The sequence below is a fragment of the Quercus robur genome, chromosome 8 (genome assembly GCF_932294415.1).
Source record: "Quercus robur chromosome 8, dhQueRobu3.1, whole genome shotgun sequence".
In the NCBI taxonomy this organism is placed as follows: Eukaryota; Viridiplantae; Streptophyta; class Magnoliopsida; order Fagales; family Fagaceae; genus Quercus; species Quercus robur.
In genome coordinates this window covers 59,575,113-59,595,152 of record NC_065541.1, presented here as the reverse complement: position 1 = coordinate 59,595,152, position 20,040 = coordinate 59,575,113, and the positions used below count along the sequence as shown (strand labels likewise).

At 33.5% G+C, this 20,040-nt stretch overlaps 2 protein-coding genes across 2 annotated transcripts; both read right to left on the bottom strand.

The window, feature by feature from the left end:
* Positions 1-8,921: 8,921 nt before the first annotated feature.
* LOC126697350 (probable adenylate kinase 6, chloroplastic) lies at positions 8,922-13,996 on the bottom strand. The gene is made up of 4 exons (XM_050394311.1): positions 13,483-13,996; positions 11,934-12,074; positions 10,952-11,224; positions 8,922-9,491 (listed from the first exon to the last, which is right to left on the bottom strand). The coding sequence occupies exons 1-4, from the start codon at positions 13,822-13,824 to the stop codon at positions 9,348-9,350; spliced, it is 900 nt and encodes a 299-aa protein (XP_050250268.1). The 5' UTR covers positions 13,825-13,996; the 3' UTR covers positions 8,922-9,347.
* Positions 13,997-15,113: 1,117 nt separating this feature from the next.
* Positions 15,114-19,327, bottom strand: LOC126697351 (protein TONNEAU 1a-like). The gene is made up of 8 exons (XM_050394312.1): positions 19,111-19,327; positions 17,998-18,130; positions 17,423-17,511; positions 17,179-17,301; positions 16,392-16,525; positions 16,245-16,270; positions 16,006-16,162; positions 15,114-15,297 (listed from the first exon to the last, which is right to left on the bottom strand). The coding sequence occupies exons 1-8, from the start codon at positions 19,195-19,197 to the stop codon at positions 15,246-15,248; spliced, it is 801 nt and encodes a 266-aa protein (XP_050250269.1). The 5' UTR covers positions 19,198-19,327; the 3' UTR covers positions 15,114-15,245.
* Positions 19,328-20,040: the final 713 nt, after the last annotated feature.

The window sequence follows — 20,040 nt, the reverse complement described above, 5'->3', positions numbered from 1 at the left end:
GGGCAATAAGTGATTTCTTTTTCTATTATTTTTTTAATGTGAGTTGTATATTTTTTTTCCTTTAATTTTAAGAAATAAAAAATAAATAAATAAAAATTGAGTGATGGTAAAATATCAAATTTCATTACTTAGGTCATACAATACTTATTTATTATCTTGTTGAAGTGCCATCAATTACATTAATTTTCACGTTAGTTTGTAAGGTTTTTGTAGTAAAATTTATAGTAGTTTTAACATTTTCCACCCAAAAAAAAAAAAAAAAAAGATTAAAAGAAATCCAACTAAAGCATCGTTACGTGAATAGAAAAATGCTAAAACCACTATAAATTTTACTACAAAAAACTTACAAACTGATGTGGCAAAAATATGATTATTGCCATTTAAATAATATAATAATAAATGAATGATTGAATCAATTTTTTTTTTTTATTGGTGACATGTTAGTTTGTATGACTTATGTAGTAAAAAAATTTCGTATCCACTAGCATTACTCAAATGAATTAATCATTCTTATAAAAAAAAAAAGTGAATTAGTCATGTTAAAAAAGTAAAAATAATGAATTTCAAAAAAAAAAAATTATAATATAACACATTAACTAAATTAATAATTAGTAAACTAAAGATTATTTAAGTAATATTTAAATACATAAAAAAAAAAAAAAAAAAAAAAAAAACTCCTTTAAAGTTTTCAACTTGAAGCCTCAAATTATATTGAGCCAACCCTTGTCGGTAGCAAAGTTGTATGAGAAATTATTGTGTACTCCCAGAGTATCATAAATGTGTACTCCCTTTTCTAACATAAATGATGAGTCTCACTAATTAAATTTATGATAAGACCCCTCACTAATAATTTTCCAAGTTGTATTGGATCTATTCCAACTTTTCACATGACAATAAATGTAAGACATTCCCCTTTTTTTTCTTTTTCTTTTTTTCCATTTGATTTATATATTAATAATGAATTCTCTCTCTAAGGTCTACATCATCTAGTAACTTCTGTTCATGACAATGCATTTCTTTAGTTCCAACAGCAATTTCTAGTTGTATTTGCAGCCAAAATTATCAATCTTCACCTTATTAGTTGATTCCCATAAAAAGCTGTAGTGGGAGTAGAATGCGACCTGTTGGGAGACTCTGTCCGTGCTATGTTTTTACTTTTACTTTTCTCATTAAAACCTTTGCATCTTATTCTTATACGGTTATACCTTTTCTATGGTCTTATTAGTTTGAGTTTTCGTTGTAGTACTCCTATTTTTGAACCTACACTTCAAGAGCAAAAAGTTCGATTCCTTACCTTTTTCGTCTTTGAAATCCACGTTACAGCGAGCTAGGAGAACCATTTTTTTTTTTTTTTGGGTTGATTTTCTCTTTTGTGGGATGTTACAGATTGCCTTAAAGGGGAGTTTGGTTCTTCGCGATGTTACATTATACGGTAATATTATGTTATTATAATCATACATTAATGTAATCGCAATACAAGAATATAACATTACATTGTTTAGAAAGGTGATGAGATATATTTTGTAATTTTAAATTATGGTAATGTTAGAAAAAATAAAATAAACCAAAAATCTTAATATCGCATCATCGTAATGTGCATCACATCTAGAGTTCATTACAATGAACCAAACGCTCCCTAAATTAGCTGCTACTTTTGTTGGTTCTAGAGAAATGAAATAGCATTAGATACAAAATATCTAATTGTTTTGCGGATGATTGTTTGCAAATTGAGAGTCTTGCACTCCTTTTATATAGTGCATCATGCATGCCTTTTCACCAAGGGTTATAACTCATAATGCAACTTTTCAAGAAGATTTGTATTACTTCTCCAATCTAATTAACCTCCGACGTAGGAAGTTATCCTATGTTACTATCCAAAAAGGTTTCTCTCTATATAAACCTTCAAATTCTTTCTATATATTTTTATTGGATGTGAATTTTGTAAATATAGTCTTTGGATTGCATGTTCTTATTATATCCTTCATACTTGCAAAATTTCAAAAATATCAAAGATCAATAGCCATGTCATCGATAAAATGTTTAAATTTCAAGTTTTTGTGATATAAAATTATGTATAAAAATAATTTTATTGATCGAATAGTAAATAATATCTTATTTGAATGAAATTTGACATGCGTGTTAAAAACATAAAGAACATATAATCCAATTGTTAGATTTTTTTCAATATTCACATATAATAATAAGATATAAGAGGAGTTTGAAAGATTTTTCTCCAAATTAGTTCGAAGAGAAACCTTTACCATTCCTATCTAGGAGAGAAAGATGTGTTGGAGTGCAACACTATTTTGATGTGATCACCCTTACAACACAAATGCCGACAAATTTTGGGTACCACATTCGTTGTTGTTGTTTGAGATAGAATTTAACCCTGAGGATGTGGTTCGAGTGATAAAGAATGGCATGCACTAGCTTTAACTCCCTCCATAATCTAATGACCTGTTTGGAAGTTAAAAAAAGGAAGGGGAGTAGAGTAAAGGGAGGGAGAGTAATTCAATTACCTTGTTTGGAAGTTTTTTAAGGAAGGAGAGAGAGGGGTTTGGAGGGGTTTCAACTACCTCTAACTCCTCATTTTTAATTCCCCTAAATTGGAGAGATTTGGAGGGAGAGTAGAGTAGATAAATTATTGACCAAATGAATTCTCCAATTTACCCTTTCTAAATTAACAAAATTACAAACTAATTATATAAATATTCTTTGTCTATTTCCTGAGAAAATTTAAGGTGAATGAAAAAAAAAAATTGAATCTCACTATTTCACCGACTCCAACGACGATTCCGACGAGGAAGCACCCAAAGCCGCAAATGTCGAAGACTCTGAGGAAGATGACTCCTCCATTCGCACCTTCACCACAACTTGCCTCAATGCGCCACGTGTCTGTGTCAGGATCATATTCCTCCACCGCATCGGTTCTTGAACTGCCGCCCACCATGTAGATCTTGCCAGAAACGACGGCGATGGCGAATTTTTTGCATGGGAACAGCATAACAGATCTAGCAACGACAGTGCCGAACCACGTGTCGTAGCAGACCATGGCGTTCTGGCTGATGATGAAGATCTTAGATCCAACGGCCGATGATGAGAGAGTAGACGAATAGCTGTGAATGTGGATTTGGGTTTAGGTTTGGCTCTGAGTCTGGGTCTAAATTTGGGTTAAAGAATTGTTGGTGTATACAATAAAGAAAATTTATTTTTATTTTTATTTTTATTATAATTTTTTTTGAGGTAATAAATATTATTTTTTTTGAAAGCAGGTAATAAAAATTATTTTATAATAGTTAATAGTAGTTTTATACTTTTATTAGTGGTATTTGATGGCATGAGAATGTTGATTAAATAATTATTTAATCTAACAAATTAATCATAGGCTAATGTTACAAGTCAATTTTCAAATAGGGGTAAATTTGTCTATTTAAATCATTTCCTTTCATTTTCATCCTAATTTTTAAAACATCCAAACAAGAGGAAGGGCTAATTACTCCCTTCCCCTTTACTAATTTTAAAAACATCCAAATAAGGTGGAGGATAGCCATACCCTCTACTCTCCTCCCCACTACTCTTCTCCCTTCTACTCCCCTCTACTCTCCTCCCTCTCTAAACTTCTAAACAGGCCATAAATGTTGATGATTGCATATTACTTCTTAATCACATCCAAATCGTTGAACTACACCATTCATACAGATACATTAAAGTTACGTTAGAAGATGCTAATCAGTTGAGTTACAAGGCTATTTGCAATATCTTTTTTAATTTATCTAAAGTTTATAATGTTTAGTAATATTTTTAGTTAATCTTTAATGCCATCTTTTTTTCACTAGAAAGCTAAGTTCAGACCAACAGGAGCCATGGTTATAAGTCTAGCTTTGAGTCTTGACTATGACTAATGCCAAATTGAATGTTTTCATAGCTGAACAGAATATTGGTGGGCTTGAATTCAGATGAGGGATAGCATCATAATTCCTAAGATAACATTTGGTTAGAATCATCATGAGCATGTATTAAAAAGTTAATAACTTTAATTTACCGAAAGAGGTGGAGAGATTGGAAATTAAAAAGCGGCCCCTGTTTCACAAATCACAATAATTAAAGCGGCCCCATAACTCATCATATAATTTTTTTTTTCTTATAAAATAATTAAAGCTTAAAATGAACCCCCAAAAAAAAAAAAAAAAAAAGATGCCAACAGCAATTGGTGAAGAATAAAATGACAAAAAAAATTTGTTGGTTTACTCTTAATTTGATGAATAATTTTTAAATTGTCAAGATTCATTCAAGTTTCAATCTCTGTGGGCTTTTGCCAAAGAAAAATTGATAGGGACACTCAAATCCACAGTATGTGTAAGTGTCTGGTTGTGATTGCTGCATTTAAATTTTATTTTCAGCAAATACCTATGGTGGTTGTGTATAAGTGTTGAAATCCACCAATAACAAGTTGAAACCCAAGTATAAGCTCAGCTATGGTGGTTTCATGTATAAGGGTTGAAATCCAATAATAAGTTGAAACCCAAGTTTGACATCAACTTATAAACTTAGCTTTTATGTACAGTTTTTAAAAATTTTATTTTTCTGACATTTTCTTATTTTTAAAATTTTTTTAAGACACAAGTATACTTTAATTCACTTTTAATAAAAAAATTAGAAAAACTACTCTTAAACGGACACTAAATTAGGAGCAAGTGTGGGTGTCTCTGTTGGAAGACTGGTATGTTCCACTTGGGTGCCACATGGGAATATTAAGATTTTGTCCCTTTATTGTGAGCCAAACGAGTAAAAGAACTAGATCCGCATAGCTTCTATCAAACACTAGAAATAAATTCAAGGGATCCCACCAGCAAAATCAAAGATTTTGTCCCTTTATTGTGAGCCAAACGAGTGAAAGAACTAGATCCACATAGCTTCTATCAAAATCGAAATTGATAGGCATCTCCTCAATGTAGTAGTCCGGACTCAGAAAGGAATTCAAGATGTCAAAAGATGGGTGAGCCAACCACCAGCAAAATCGAAATCGATAGGAATCTCCTCAATGTAGTAGTCCGGACTCAGAAAGGAATTCAAGATGTCAAAAGATGGGTGAACCAACCTTTTCTAGCTTCTTTTGAGATGTCTAATGATTTTATCATTAACTTAATGTTGTTTCTATATGCTTGTATATGTAGGTGTAAAGTGTAATAGAGTCTCTGTTGGATTTAATGAGAAAAATTACACAACACTATTCTGCATACCCTTCACCCTTCACCCTTCACCTCCCTCTTGCGCACGTATTTAGTCCAATATCTGAATCAATTCATATTAGCCTATTAATTACCACAATTAAAAAGAATAAAATAGTCTTTCTCCTTTTCAATGTGGGATTAAACATTTTCACTAACTTTTCATCTTCTATATTCACGTCCACATCTTTACATTTATGTTGTAATATTTATTCATTTTTAATTGATTAATATTAAAATGCTCTAACAGTCTCCAAGACCCTTACAACACATAATTAATTCCTCTAGGCTTTAGCTTAGATAGCATAAAATTCGTGAGAAGTGCAATGTGCATAACATTTTTACAACAAATCATATGTGATAAATTGTTATGGACAAATTTTAGTTACAAAATTGATTGTAGTTTTAGGCTACAACCTTACCCAATATTTTTTTATTTGAGGAGAATTTTGACAAATTCACCATTGGATGACATCTTCTTCTTATATTCTTCATGCTTGCAAAATTTCTAAAAAATTAAAGATCAATAGCTATATCATCAATAATTTTTTTTAAATTGCAAGTTTTTGTAGTTTAAAATTATGCATAGAATATAAACTTATAGATCATATAGTAAATAATATCTGATTGATACAAAATTTGACATGTGCATTAAGAGCGTAAAGAACACGAAATTCAATGGTTAGATTTTCAAAATATGTAGTGTAAGGACCAGATTTAAGTCCCTAGTCCAAAAGGTGGATGGACTTAGGCCCAAAAAGTCCAAAACAAAAAATTTGTAGAAAGTGGATTGAAAAACTGGGTTTTAGTGAATCAGACGACAAATAAAGTAAATCTTGATGAAAAGAAAATGAAGATAGACAATTTTAAACTAAAAAGAAAATCGTCCTCGACATAATCCGAGGAGATCTGTTCTTATATATTGATGCTCAAGTTTGATTACAAATTCAGTTCTTGGTTGCTACAATGCTTTTTTCTTAACTTCTCGATCCCTTCTTCATGGAGGGTCTCTTACATTATATAGTTCTCTTTAGATAATCTTGACCCTCCACTTATTGATCATCCAAGCCACTACTTGAGTGCTTGTCCCATCGGACACCCTTTCAGGTCCTTTGTGCGTTTAGGCAGCCAATGCAGTACTGTTCAGGAGTCTTCTTCATATTAATGCAATCAGAAAGTTAACTGCAGAGCATTTAATGCGGTGGTAGCAGTTTTCCCTTGGGATGTTTCATAGCCTTCTTTTGTCCTATTCCTTCTGGATACTTATCCTCATCAATGGAATTGCCTGGAACGTTGCTCCTGGTGTTAGACCACACCTTCTGATCTCGGCTTTGTTCAGCCGAGAAAGTATTCCTCCTCGGACAGCCTTCTTGAATGGTTATGATCAGACCTCACCTCTTTACCTACCAGTATGGATTCTTAGGAAAGTGTTTGCCCGTCCTCGGACTATTCATGTCCTCGGGTTGGGCCCCTGACCTAATATATACATAGATATGTACTTCTGGGCCTATCACACCTACATGTAGTATTGTTTATTTTATTGAGTAATGTTGTAGTCTTAGGCTACAACTAATTTCATAGCTAAACTTTGTCCAATCGTTATTGGTTCTAATTTGAATTTACCATTAAAATTACTTTTTAGATCACTAATAATCTGTCAACATTTATGATTTATTGTAAAAATGTTGTAGATATAGCATTTTTCAAAATTAGCATCTTGATTCTCCAACAAAACCACAAAATTAGGGGGATTAAGAATGAGCCACGTTCATATCATTTCAATTTTTTTAGAAGCGTTTTCAATCCTCACATGGAGAATTGAGATCTTAACACGCATGCGGAAAAAACTATTTTGATCCCAAATAACTTAAAACAATGACTTAATTGAATAATTATCGAATGATTCTACACAAATTAGCACATATAAATTGCACAACAACAATTGTAAATCACCAAATTAAATATATATATATATATATATATAAATAATCATTGTTGCCAAAATCTCGATATGGATTCTACGATCCTACGATTTTACGATCCTACCTACCCAAAATGATCCGAATCTTTGTGATCATTCAAGATCGGTAAGATCGTACGATTTTGACGATCCCAAATGATCCCGATTTCTTGTAATCTTCTTTAACTTGACAAAAGACTTAGTTGGACCCAAATGAAAAACATCCTAATAGACCAAGTTTTGCTATTCTAATGTAGAGAGATAAAGTGTCAGTTGGACCCAAATGAAAAATAACATCCTCATAGAGTGTCACGTTTTGAGATTTTTGGACTCTTTAAATGATGCTTACAAATGGATGTATTTTGATCTTAAATGGAGAAAACTATTTTGATCCCAAATAACTTAAAACAACGGATTACTTGAATAATTATCGAATGATTCTATGCAAATCAGCACATATAAATTGCACAACAACAATTGTAAATCACCAAATTAAAATATATATATATATATATATAATATTTAAAAGCTAAAGCCTAGTTTATTGTTGCTACACTTTTGTTGGTCAATTTGGTCTTGGTCCACTTCAATCTATTTTGGTTCACTTTAATTCATTTGGTTCACTTTGGTTATGCTTTAAGATGAGAGGTTTGTGTAGAAATAGAAATTGTTTTATTAACAATTATGTCACATTCTCTTCGTAATGTTAGTAAGTTCTTAATAAAACTACATCTTTCTTATATGTTATTAAAGTCTTTTTTTTTTTTTTCTCTCTCTCTAATGTGAGTGATAGAATTACTTAAATCTGTTTCCTCTTTTGACCATTCAAGGAGCACTAAAAACAAATTCCAATCACACATTATATTATTTACAAAATTTCTTGTCTTATATAATAATTGAACATAACATGCTTTATGTTTCCATGAAAAAAAAAATTTACAAAATTTTAAAAATTTTCAAATAATTAATATAGAATTATAGATAGTTTAATTTAGAAAATCTAATATATTGATATAATGTATCAACTATATTTTGTTAGAAAATATAATCATATTAGTTTAAGAAGGATTTGAGACTAACACTAATAGATTCATCTACTATTTTCATTTTTTACTTAATAAAAAAACAAATTGTCAAAGTCTATAACTAGTAACAATAAAAAGCAAAATACAAATTTTGGTGATGAAAGTGGAAAACTAATGAAGCAACACTCCGAGGGAAAAAAAACCACCCCTATGTCCTATGAGATCCATTCCATAGAAAATGCACTATTGAAAAATACAATTACAATAGCCTACACTTACAAAAACTTTGCAATCCAAAATGCTCTATGCAAGCAAATGCCATGCTCGCTTTTACCAGTGGTCCATAAAATTTTTCTACATGACTTCCTCCATGAACAAACCTCGCCTACATTGAATTTGAAACTATTGTGTTCCCAAGATTTCCCTCGAAGTTCTCTACCAAATGAACTCACTGGCAGAATATTTAGATTTTTGTGGTTTAGAAGAACACAAAAATCTCTTTAAAATGCATAAGGAGAAAGACATTAGGGGGAAGAATTTAGAACATTTTTTACTCAATGAGGTTTGGCTGTTAAATCAATCTGTGTGTGTGTGTAGAAAACTAGGTTAAAAAGGTGACGCAACAAGTTATTTATGGTTCACGTAATTATCCCAATTTCCCAAAAAGGTAAAGAAAAGAAAAAACAGATTACTTGCATATGAGTAACATGGCCTAAACTCATGGTAACTCTTTAAGATAGTTTCAAGATGCACCAGATTGTGTGGATCGGGATAACTAGGACCTCTGACCCAGTTCACAAGTAGGCAATTCTGTTCTATATGGGACATTCAATCCTCAAGTTCTCACAGCACAATTTGAAACAGTAGAGCTGCCCTCACTGGCCCAGTTGTATTCAGGCAAGCTAAAAAATATAAAAATTCCTCGCTCTCCAAACAATTATCTTACAAATTCCATGTATCTCCTCCTAACAGGGAGCTTCCTTGTAGATGCCTAGGCATGTATCACTTCTTATTGGACATAAATGATGTTGCCCTTCGTTTTTAAACAGATATGCATGCGCATATCTTCAACATGCAAAGAATGAACTAGCTTACTTTGTAAATATACTACAGATTGCAGAAAAGTAACTTAATTCATGCTGCTGCAGACTGCTTGTCATCATGGTCTTCAAGATGCAGAGCTTGAAGCAGCTTTGGCCAGGATTCTGGGATCCCACCTGGCAGATCAAACTCCAACAACTTCCCACGACTGCGGTAGAATTCTTCCACAGGTTGAGTCTGCAAGAATGAGGAAATTTCAGTGCAAAACTCACTAATTGAACAAAAAATGGATAATATCATTGTTGATTAAGTTAAAAAATATTACTAGCCATGTTAAAGTATGATATGGATTAGAGAAACATATTTTTCTACGGCCCAAGTTGCATTCACCATTGACCATGAGGTTCTGCACCCCACTCCCAACAGCTAGGGATGTTCATGTCTCCATTCTAACATGTTCTTACACCCCACATGATTGTGATTATCCTCTAAAGCAGCTCACAGATGAGCAATCCACATTGGTGGAGCCATAAATTTAGCAATTTGGCACCACAAAAAGCTACTCTATTTATTTTACCACCTCACTTTACAAAACACCTAACATCGGTGGTTTTATTTTAGCTTTCAACACAATAAAATAATATATCTACTACAATAAACAACAACCACCACCAGCAACACAATAAATAGAATAACTTTTAATAAAATATTGTTTTTTTTTTTTTTTACCTTCTTAGCTACGGTGCACAGTGCACTGTAGCTCAAAAGCCAAATTTTTTGGCTTTCCCTCCACCATTGCAGCATGCTTTTTAGTGTTGGTGGTGCTAAAAATAGCAATATGGCTTTTTAGCACCACCAATACTAATGCTCAAGGCATCCAACACTCTAAAACAAGACACAATTACTTGTAGTAATATTCAGTTGCAAATCAAAACACCAGATGGTCATATTTAAGAAACACCATGGACCAATTATTTTTGATAAGTAAAAAATAAAAAATAAAGAACCGAAATCCAATACCTCATTCTCTAGAGCAACCCTAAGCCCCTCCCCCAGCACCTTTATTTAATTCTTTTAACTTGGAAAAGGATTCTCTATTTTGAAGATAGACCATAAAATTCCCAGTCATTCACTCAAATATCATCCTATGGACTATTGAGTTCCCAATGATGATGACAATGACAATGACAATGAACAATAAAACAGGCTAGACTGGTTAAGGAATACAGTACTAACATTGAGACAGTCTTTAGTAGAGTAACTATATTGAATTCACATAAAGAGGCTCCATAAATTATGGTGATAGACAAGGGAGAAAAATGGAGAAGGCCGTTAATGGACACAATTTCCAAAAATGTAGACATTAGGGCATAGCATTGGTGAACATTCATGTATCATAGACAATAATTTTCTACAGCAATATGATATTACAGCCTCATCTTATGAACAGTATCATAAATAAAAATAGGTGATGCTTTTTTAAATGTCAAAAGACTCAAAACAGATGCTAGACACCAATTTTAGCGCAGCAAAGTGTCCAACACATCAATCCTCAGCAGGGCTCAGAAGGGAAAAGTGTACATGCATCATAGGTGGTTGCTTTCTATCTTTTTAACATTTTTTGAAATACAAAATATTATAAAGAATTTTAATAAAAATATGTTGAACAATGAACATTTGAGAGTATGGAGCAATACCATTTCGTAATATATACGAAGGCGTTCCTTTACAACTTCTTCAGTATCATCCGGTCGAGTGATAAGTTTAGATGCACAATGTGGAGGGGGAAGAAGTGGAGCCATGTACATTCCAGGACTCCCATCCTCACCCTTTATGTCAATACATGCAACATTGTAGTTTCCTCCACACTCACTACATATTCTTCTTCCAAGGCACTTTGCAAGCAATGCTTCTTCTCGAAGCTTCAGGTTAACCACCAAGTCAATGTCTGTTACCCCCTCCAGAATTTCCTGGACAACAGCCAAAACATAATGTTTAGATAATTTATTAGGCCTCTTCACCATTAAAATGACACTAGATGTAGTATGGAGTCAGAACAATAAGAAGGATATGAATAAGCTGGAAAAGAGAAGGATTCCACTTTAATCTTTAACTCTTCTTATCATTGTTAATAATTTCACCTTAGAAACCAATATGGCACAGAACTAAAAGGGTATATGTTTTTGAATTGCACATATATGCTATTTGGAAAAGACTGTGATATTAGAGTAACTGAAAAAAAAGTGATAAGTCCCCCAGTTGCTTATGCGGCAAAAAGTGGCATTCATTTTGGCTGGTGTCGAGATCGATGTGTCATTGCAGACTAGGATTGATATAACTATATCCATGGTAATTTCCCATAACCTTAGACATCTACCTTTAGGAACTATCAAGAGAGCTACTTTGTCTGTCTCATTTGGAAAAGCCTCTTAACCATCATGATAGGTACTACAATTTTTTTTTTTTTTTAATAAATAACAATAGGTACTAAGATTGATGAGAAGTTTATTAGCTTTACCAATAACTCTATTAGCCTCCCCGCCCCCCTCCTCTTCCCCTTGTCTTTTTCTTTTTCTACTTCATTTATTAATGTTCATTTCATACAATATCAAACAAGATATCATAGATTGCTAAATTAATGCTTCATTATTCATGAAATTCATCAGAAGAAATGCTCACCGCCTGTCTTATGGTTCGAGGGAAACCGTCAAGAATGAAGCCAGATTCACCCTTAGCTTCACCAGCTTCAAGACGCTTGGATAACAAATTTATTATAATTTCATCTGAAACCAATTGCCCTTGGTTAACAATCTCTGCAAGCTGCATATAAAAGAATAAATAAAATAAAGAAGATTCAGAGAAACACCTTAAAAACCAAGCAAAAAATAAAAAAATTATTACTCAGCCAAAAAATTAGACACATCTTATGTAGCATAAAGTCAGAGAAATTTTGGTTTTTATCCTAATTTTGTAATAACTAAAGACAAATGGTTCTCAGGTTATCAAATCTTCATTGAAAAAAAAAAATCTTTTACAGATTTTTCTGGCGTATAACTTATAAACTTTGAAAGCACATGCTCAACTGTCCTATAGTTCAACATCATTCAAAAATTGGATATATTCAATGATTCTATTTTTTTTTTTTTTTAATCTTTTAAAAAAAAGGAATATTCTTTTCTAATGTGATTGTAACAGAAAATTTTGTTGATGTTTTGTGGCAACTATGGTGTAAAAGAAATGAGGGTTATTTCAACAAGAATGCTCTGTATAATTTCAGAAAGACTGCCAGAATGTATAATGACCATTTTACTCCTGCAAATCTTTAAGAAGAAGAAAAGTTCATAAAAAGGTATTGAAAATAAAGAGATTCATACAATGGTATCCTCCAATACAAGGGTGGTTTAAAATAAATTTTGATGGTTCTAGATTTTAGAAGAGGAGTGAAGGTGTGTTCTAGCACTTGGTAAAAGGTTAAAAGGTGAATTTCTGTTCCAAAGATTGAAACTATAGCTTTGAGGGAGGATTTATTACAAACGTATAATAATAAGGGTTTAACATTTATATAACGTGATTCAAAAACAACAACAGCCAAGCCTTAGTTCCACAACTTTGGGGGTTAGCTGTGGATCCTTAGCAGATTAATATGGATTGGCCACATATCTTATAATTTTTTTGACACTCCATCCTATTTATATAGATACTCTTTGCCCCCTTCTTAATTGACTTGTCATTTTTTACAACTACTGATGCGAACTTAAGAATTCCTCTACCTTTTTTGTAGCCTTGGCTTGTTAACAACCTTATGATAAAATTAGTATGAGTTTGAAAAAAAGTTTCTAGAATTCATGATTGTGATAATAGTCAGTATATATAAGCAAGTTAAGATATAAAGGGAAATCTTATTTATCGAGAAGCGAATCAAGTTGTTGTTTATGTCATTTTCATTGCTACAAAGGTAAGGGATTCTCTAGTTTTCCTATTGATTTATACTTAGATCTTATTAAGTAAAGAGCTGGTCAGTAACACTGACAAAAGCGGTTGGCTAATGGATACATATCATATCAAAGGCTGTTACAATAAACTAGTTGTCACCAACATGGATCAATTTATAACCTTAGTGTAGAACTAACAACAATAATTGTCTCTGTTGTAACTTGTAACTCAAAGTCCACTTTACCAAAAAAACAAAAAAGTCAGACTCAGTTTCCTAAAACAATTGGAATTGAACCTGAGAAGAGAGGGGGCCGGAGGAGGAGAGCTCGTCGCGGACGAGATCGCCGGTGGCGATGTGAGGGACATGGAGGAGTTTGGAGAGGCGAGAGGCGTAGGTGCCTTTTCCGACGCCTGGGCAGCCAAGGAAAACCCATTGGACTGGGTGGTGATGGTGGTCTTGGCGGAGAGGGAGGAGCTTCGAGCCTAGCAAAGAAGAAGACGAAGACGGAGGAGAAGCTTTGAGGTCAGCTTCGGGGTTTACTATGGAGCAAGAAGAAGAGAAGGCACGGAATTTGGAGTGGCTTGTAGTTGTGGCTCTCGCTCCCACTCTCAACAACAAGCGGTTCAACACCGCCATGGAATAGTGCTCCAAAATTTGTGTGTTGCAGAGCGAGAGAGAGAGAGAGAGAGAGAGAAAAGTTTGGGGGAGTGTGGCAAAAGTGTGGATTATTGTGTTGTGTACATGTGTTGTGTTCCTGTTCCTGAAAGTGAGGACTGAATGAAGTTTTTGACGTTTGAAATAAAGCCACGCTGTGTGCTAACTTTGAATTAGCCCACGAGGTGTTTAGGTTGTCGTGGAGCATATCATATGATACTTTGATTTTTCTTTCCTATGTGGGGTTACCTTGAAGCTTACAAGCTGACTCTGCCGACCATCCATCTTTTTCTCCTTCTTCTCTAGCTTTTTATGGTAAAATAAGAAAGTACTAATGAATTCAATGGGGATCGAAACTAGAGACTTTAACTCACAATAGGCACGCATTGAGGATCAAACCTAGAAATTTGGGTTAAGAATAGCTCGAGTTTTTTTATATAATTAAAAAAAAAAAAAATCAAATAAGATCAAATTGAGGATCGATCGAACACAATTTGGAACATGAAATTTGGATCCTTGTTCTAGTTAAAAGAGAGTTTATGCTAGTTTGTATCCTCCTTTTATCCCTTTTTTTTTTTTTTTTGAGAAACTTCCTCCTTTTATCCTAGTTAAGAGAGTTTACGCTAGTTTTGTTTACCAAAAAAAAAAAACGCTAGTTTTTGTCCTCCTTTCCTTTATGTGCATTATTCACAAGTAAATGATTCTTACAATTACAACAGTAGGGAACAAAGGCCATATCATGATGTGTCACATCTATGCAGGGAGCAAAGGCATTCCTGAGAACCGAGAAGCAGTCACGGGTCACCTACGCATTAAAGTATTGGCTTCCTCAAGGAAAACGAAGCAAAACTAATTTCAACCCTCCTTATCTCTCTCTCTCTCTCCAGGTTACACCAAATTCCTTCATTTTACTCCGTTACATTGTTTTCAGAGAAGGGACTGCAGTGATTAGATAATATTTTTTTTTTGATAAGTAAAGGAAAATATATATTAAAGAAGAACACAGCCCCGTACATTAGATAATATTTAAGAGGAACTTGACTAGAATTGTCAAGAATAGTATATGGATTGAATCCAAATCAAGAGCTAGAACGTGGGATACATATTTCATCCAAATAGGAAAGCCTTCAAGCAGGTGGTATAAGCTGACTAGGGACTACATAGCCACTTAATTTTTACACTCGCACAATATTTAATCCTTCCAAATTAGGAATTTTTACACAGGGCAAAGTCACTGATATGAAATTCATGGGTCAGAAATAAAACAAAACTAAATAAAGCTCAATCAAAGCACTAAATCAAATCACAATACAATATCTTACATATCATCACTACCCTCATTCAACGTTGAAAAAAAAAATACATTGAAATACACATGCAGTCGTACAAAGGAATTCACTCAGCTACATATGGTCTGGCCTGCCATCATCCTCACTGATTCCATCCCCAGCATGCCTGAAACCAAGTCCATCAAATAAGCTAAGAATACAATATGCATGAGCTATGAGGTTAAGGTAGTTTAAGACAGGCACAGCTATGCTGACACCAAGGTTTTTTTTTTTTTTTTTTTAATTAAAAGAAAAATTGAAAAAAAAACAAAAACAAAAACAAAAAGGGGGCCAAGAGAGCACAAGTTGCCATCCTTTACTATCAGCGGTACATGGATATAAAAAATAAAAATCATTATTGATAAATAATTATAAAGACAAGAGATGCCAACATTTGAACGAGAGTGATGAAAGAATATTACATGCTTGTTCATTCATTAATCCATCTCTTAGCAAAACAAAATGCATCAACAAACTCTAAATTCTTCAAAAGAAAACAGCAATGCTGTGAAAATTTTCCACCGACCAAACATTAATAATATGTATATTACTACTCAGGCAGTAAGATAGGCATTTATGAGGCATAGCTAGCCCTAGCCTACACTACATCTTTTAACAATTGACCTCCTGCTAAATAATGATGGTCATGGTGGTGATGATGGAAATCGTAATCTCCATACCCCACAAAGAATTAATTTTCTAGCAGTCCACAAGGGAACAGCATGTAGGCATGTTGGATGTTTCTAGAGTCAATAATCAATATCCTTTGTTTATTTTTCACTTGTAACAAATGGAAAATAGAAACAAATTTGTTGATTGGGGTATCAGAACAAACCGCCAAGATGTAGTAAGATTTCGAGCTTTTCTATCCAATTGAAGGTTCTCCAAGGCAGCTGAAGCTCGAATTACATCCTCTGGGTGCTCGTCACTGTCATATCTCCAACTGTACTCATCCTTCCTGTAACCAGACATGGAGGAGCCTCCTCTACGATCTGAAAGCTAGAACATATCAGGTAAAGAAAATCACAAGCAAGCAGATACTGGAAGGAAATCACAAATAGCTTCATTACTTACCCGATGCCTGGGAAGAAGGAATAGACCTAGAATTTGCACACCAACAAACCAAAGTATCAATGGGAGTGAAGGAAAAGAAAGGGGAAAGGGAAAAGAGAGATTAAACAAGTTAGAGTAAGAGAATGAAATGTGATGTAGGAGCAGAACCTTCCCAGTGGAGGCAAGCCCCCACCAACTGATGATGAAGAAGGCCTTCGAATGTTCCTGGACTCTAAATTGGATAAGGACTCAGTTTCTTGAGCAGTTAACCTTCTTCCAGTACCCCTTGCTTGGGATAGGTTCTATCAAAACATGATTCAAAGGAACAATTAATCAATTTAAAAACAAAAAATCAAAATTGAATATTACATATATCTACATACATACAATCCCTGAGAAATAGGTTAAGACCAAATCTCAAATTTTGAACATTCATATAAATACCAATCATTAGTTAATTCCAGAGCATCAGTATTGCAAATCACATTCATAAAAATAAAAAATAAAAAAAATTTAAAGCTTCATTGTGGCTACCTTTATATACATCAAGAAGGCTGCTACTATTCTTAACATACAAAGATGACTTGGTAGAGGAGATGTTAAAATGCACACATCTAGATCAGACAACCCACATACATATCTAATTCCTAGTCCTTCAAATTAAGCATCCTTGGAAGAAATTAATCATAAATGCATGGAAACACACATGTATAAAATCATACATAGTACTCCTACATAGGACAGTCTAATCAACCTTGATGCACAAAGTTAGCATTATCATGTTAGTTACCACACTTTATTTATTATTTTTTGTGGATAATTTGATAGTTGTGGGGGATGGGGGATTTGAACCTTAAATGTCTTAATTGAAAACACCAGGAAGTGTTAGTTGAACCACACACATTTTCAATTGAAGATGAAAATATTGATGTCTAAATGAGATCTAATATCAAACCTCAAACTTTAAGAATCCTTCAAGCACATCCAAAAGCAAAGGACCACTATCACCATTCCTGTTGAGATCATATCCATTCTTGCTACTAAATTCTTTCAACTCAGCTTTCCAAGAATCTTTTTGCTACAAAATAATCCCCTTATAAGTTAGAAGCAAATTGAACAAATTAGTTCAAAATTTATTGCAACAAAATCAGCAATACTATAAACCACACGAGAATTTTCATATGTTCCACATCAATTACCAAATTACACTCTGGCAAATAAACTTTTAGAGTATGATTTAGTTGCGCCCAGTCTAGGTATTCGCATATAAGAGCAGTAAGTAGCCGTCCTGCAATTAAAAGAGTGCAATGAAAGAGGAATAAATTAGAAATATTGCCATAAATAATACTTTAAACCCTCATAATTACAATAGTAACATGCAGATGCATCATGTTCTGCAGCAAGATGTCACCATTTTCATATGTTCCACATCAATTGCATGGTTAGTAAAAGAAGAGGCAAGAAAATCAAGAAATCACAATGAAAAATTAAAACCTAACATTTAAGGTGGAACAGAAGCCATGTTGGCGCATTTCACATCATTTTATTCTTTACATGAAGAACTCGGATAATATTGGTTAAGAATCAAAGTTACTCTGAAAGGATCACCTAAATAACGTGCCAAACGTCTGGTTTCAAAGGAAAAATATTAATTTTGACTCTTATTTAATGCATAGACTGAAGCTTTAAGACCTTAATTGGCTTACACCTGACCCATCCAAACTGGACTGAATGTATTAAACAAATAGGAAAGAATATAGATGCGTGGAGGAACCTGAGGGAGAAGCATGAAGTTGTTTTGCACGATCATTGCAGCTACCAAGTAATGCAGGAGGCAAACCTTCTTCTTTTTCAACTACCCGATCCTCCTCTTCAATTGCCTCAAACACACTTGCTCTGAGTTCGGCCTAGCAAAAATCCAACAACATGAATCAATTAGCGAAAGTTTTAACATTGATGGAATCGTTCAATTCCTCTTGGTAATAAAGCATAAAACTCAACCCAACTAATCCTCAATCCCAATTCATTGGAGTCACTTCACTAATTCTTCATCAACTGTAATCAGGGTCATTTATATTTATTATGTTTCGCAAAATCTACCCATCAAAGGTCATAATTTTCACCTCCCGGTTTTATTCACAATACCCAAATCAACATGTGAATCAAAAAAAAAAAAAAAATACACGCCATAGATAACAAAAACAACAAATATAACCAAGCCTTAGTCTCAAAATTTTGGGCACTCTTTTCCACCATTCTATCCTAAGCCATACTCTCCGTTTCTTCCTTAATTGACATGTCCTTTTTTAGTTCTTATACTAAAGCTATTTTATGGACTTTTGTTCGCCCTTCAAATCGAACCCCAATCTTTAAAAAAAAGCATTACTTTATAAGAAAAAACCAAGAAAGTTTCAACTGGTAGACAGACTAATACATATAAAAGCACACCGGGACAGATCAAACATCTTCCTTGATCTTTTTTAATACTGGAAAGTCACACACACCTGCGGGTCTTGGTGCCAGTTGAGCTAGAGCTTTATTAATCAACTGCTCGTGAAACTAAAATTCATAATCAAAACCTAATTTTTTTTTAAAAAAAAAACTAACATTCTCAAAAACCCAGTTCAGCTCCAAACTAAACACCATAAAAAACCCTAATAATTTTACACCAAAAATAAGCACATTTCCTAGAACCTAAATAAACGGAGGATCTTCCAATCCAAAAACCCAATCAACATCAACTAAGTGTTATCATTATCACACAATTAGCTCAAAAAAAGAAGAAGACAAATTTCGGTGCAAAATTACCAATTAGAAAAACGAACACGGAAATTGAACGAAAAAGTGAGAGAGAGAGAGAGAAAGAGGTTAAAGTGGGAAATTAAACCCGGATCTTGGCGAGGACGCCCTTCTTCTCGAGAGTCCGAGTGACGAGGGTCTTGAGGTCCATCATCTCCCTCGTATAGTCATCCATTTTTTTAGGGTTTCGCTTCTTTTTCTCTTTGGTTGGTTGTTTTGTTTTGCTCACTCGCTCTCACAGATTTGCTTTCAGGTGTGAGAGAGAGAGAGAGAGAGAGAGAGAGAGGTGAATGGAGGGAGAGAGATGAATCATGAATGGAGAGCGTGGGGGTTGGGTGTCATGATGGGTTTATTTTTGGTTAATGTGGGCTCTACACCTCCAATGCAAAGGTGGTGGGTGTAGCTGGATCTGGGCCCAGTCAGTGATTCTTAAGAGCCCAATGCTAATAAGGACTTTGACTGTTTGGCCCAATTAGATTACATATGTTTCAAACCATAGAGTTCTTTTTTTGAGAGTGGAACCCATTATATATATATATATATATATATACACACTATTATTTAAGGGGCTTTCCCTATTTGAATTTCTCATTTTTTTAGTTCAAAAATATCTCTACACCCTTATGTTTAAGTAGAGACAAAACTAAAGGATAATCTGATAAAAGTGCAACTCTAACTCCCACTAAAATATTGCCTAAAAAATATGACCACTTTCCTATTAATTTTCAAATTGATTTATTCACTTATAAATTAGATTTTCAAAATAAAAATTATATATAAAAAAAATAAAATAAAAACATAGTTTTCTTTAAATACAAAATAGGGCCATTAAAAAAAAAAAAACCTCATCACATGTGCGAAGCACGTGTGATGAGGCTAGTATATATATAACGTCACTGTGACATCATTGAATTAACGCATATAATATTTAATTTGAGTAATGATATTTTGTTTTTTGATAATTCGTTGGTTGGCTGAGGGAGGTTTGAATCTAGACGTTTTTGTTGTGTAGAGGATG

Excerpts from the sequence above, each read along its gene's own strand:
- LOC126697350 (XM_050394311.1), bottom strand. The coding sequence starts at position 13,824 with ATGGCGGTGTTGAACCGCTTGTTGTTGAGAGTGGGAGCGAGAGCCACA. Across the intron at positions 12,075-13,482 it reads CCGGCCCCCTCTCTTCTCAG|CTTGCAGAGATTGTTAACCA; the intron begins GTTCAATTCCAA and ends TTTTATATGCAG. Across the intron at positions 11,225-11,933 it reads CTCGAACCATAAGACAGGCG|GAAATTCTGGAGGGGGTAAC; the intron begins GTGAGCATTTCT and ends GCTGTTGTCCAG.
- LOC126697351 (XM_050394312.1), bottom strand. The coding sequence starts at position 19,197 with ATGGATGACTATACGAGGGAGATGATGGACCTCAAGACCCTCGTCACT. Across the intron at positions 16,526-17,178 it reads AAGGATTCTTAAAGTTTGAG|AACCTATCCCAAGCAAGGGG; the intron begins GTTTGATATTAG and ends ATGTTTTGATAG. Across the intron at positions 15,298-16,005 it reads AATCTTACTACATCTTGGCG|GCATGCTGGGGATGGAATCA; the intron begins GTTTGTTCTGAT and ends ACTTGGTTTCAG.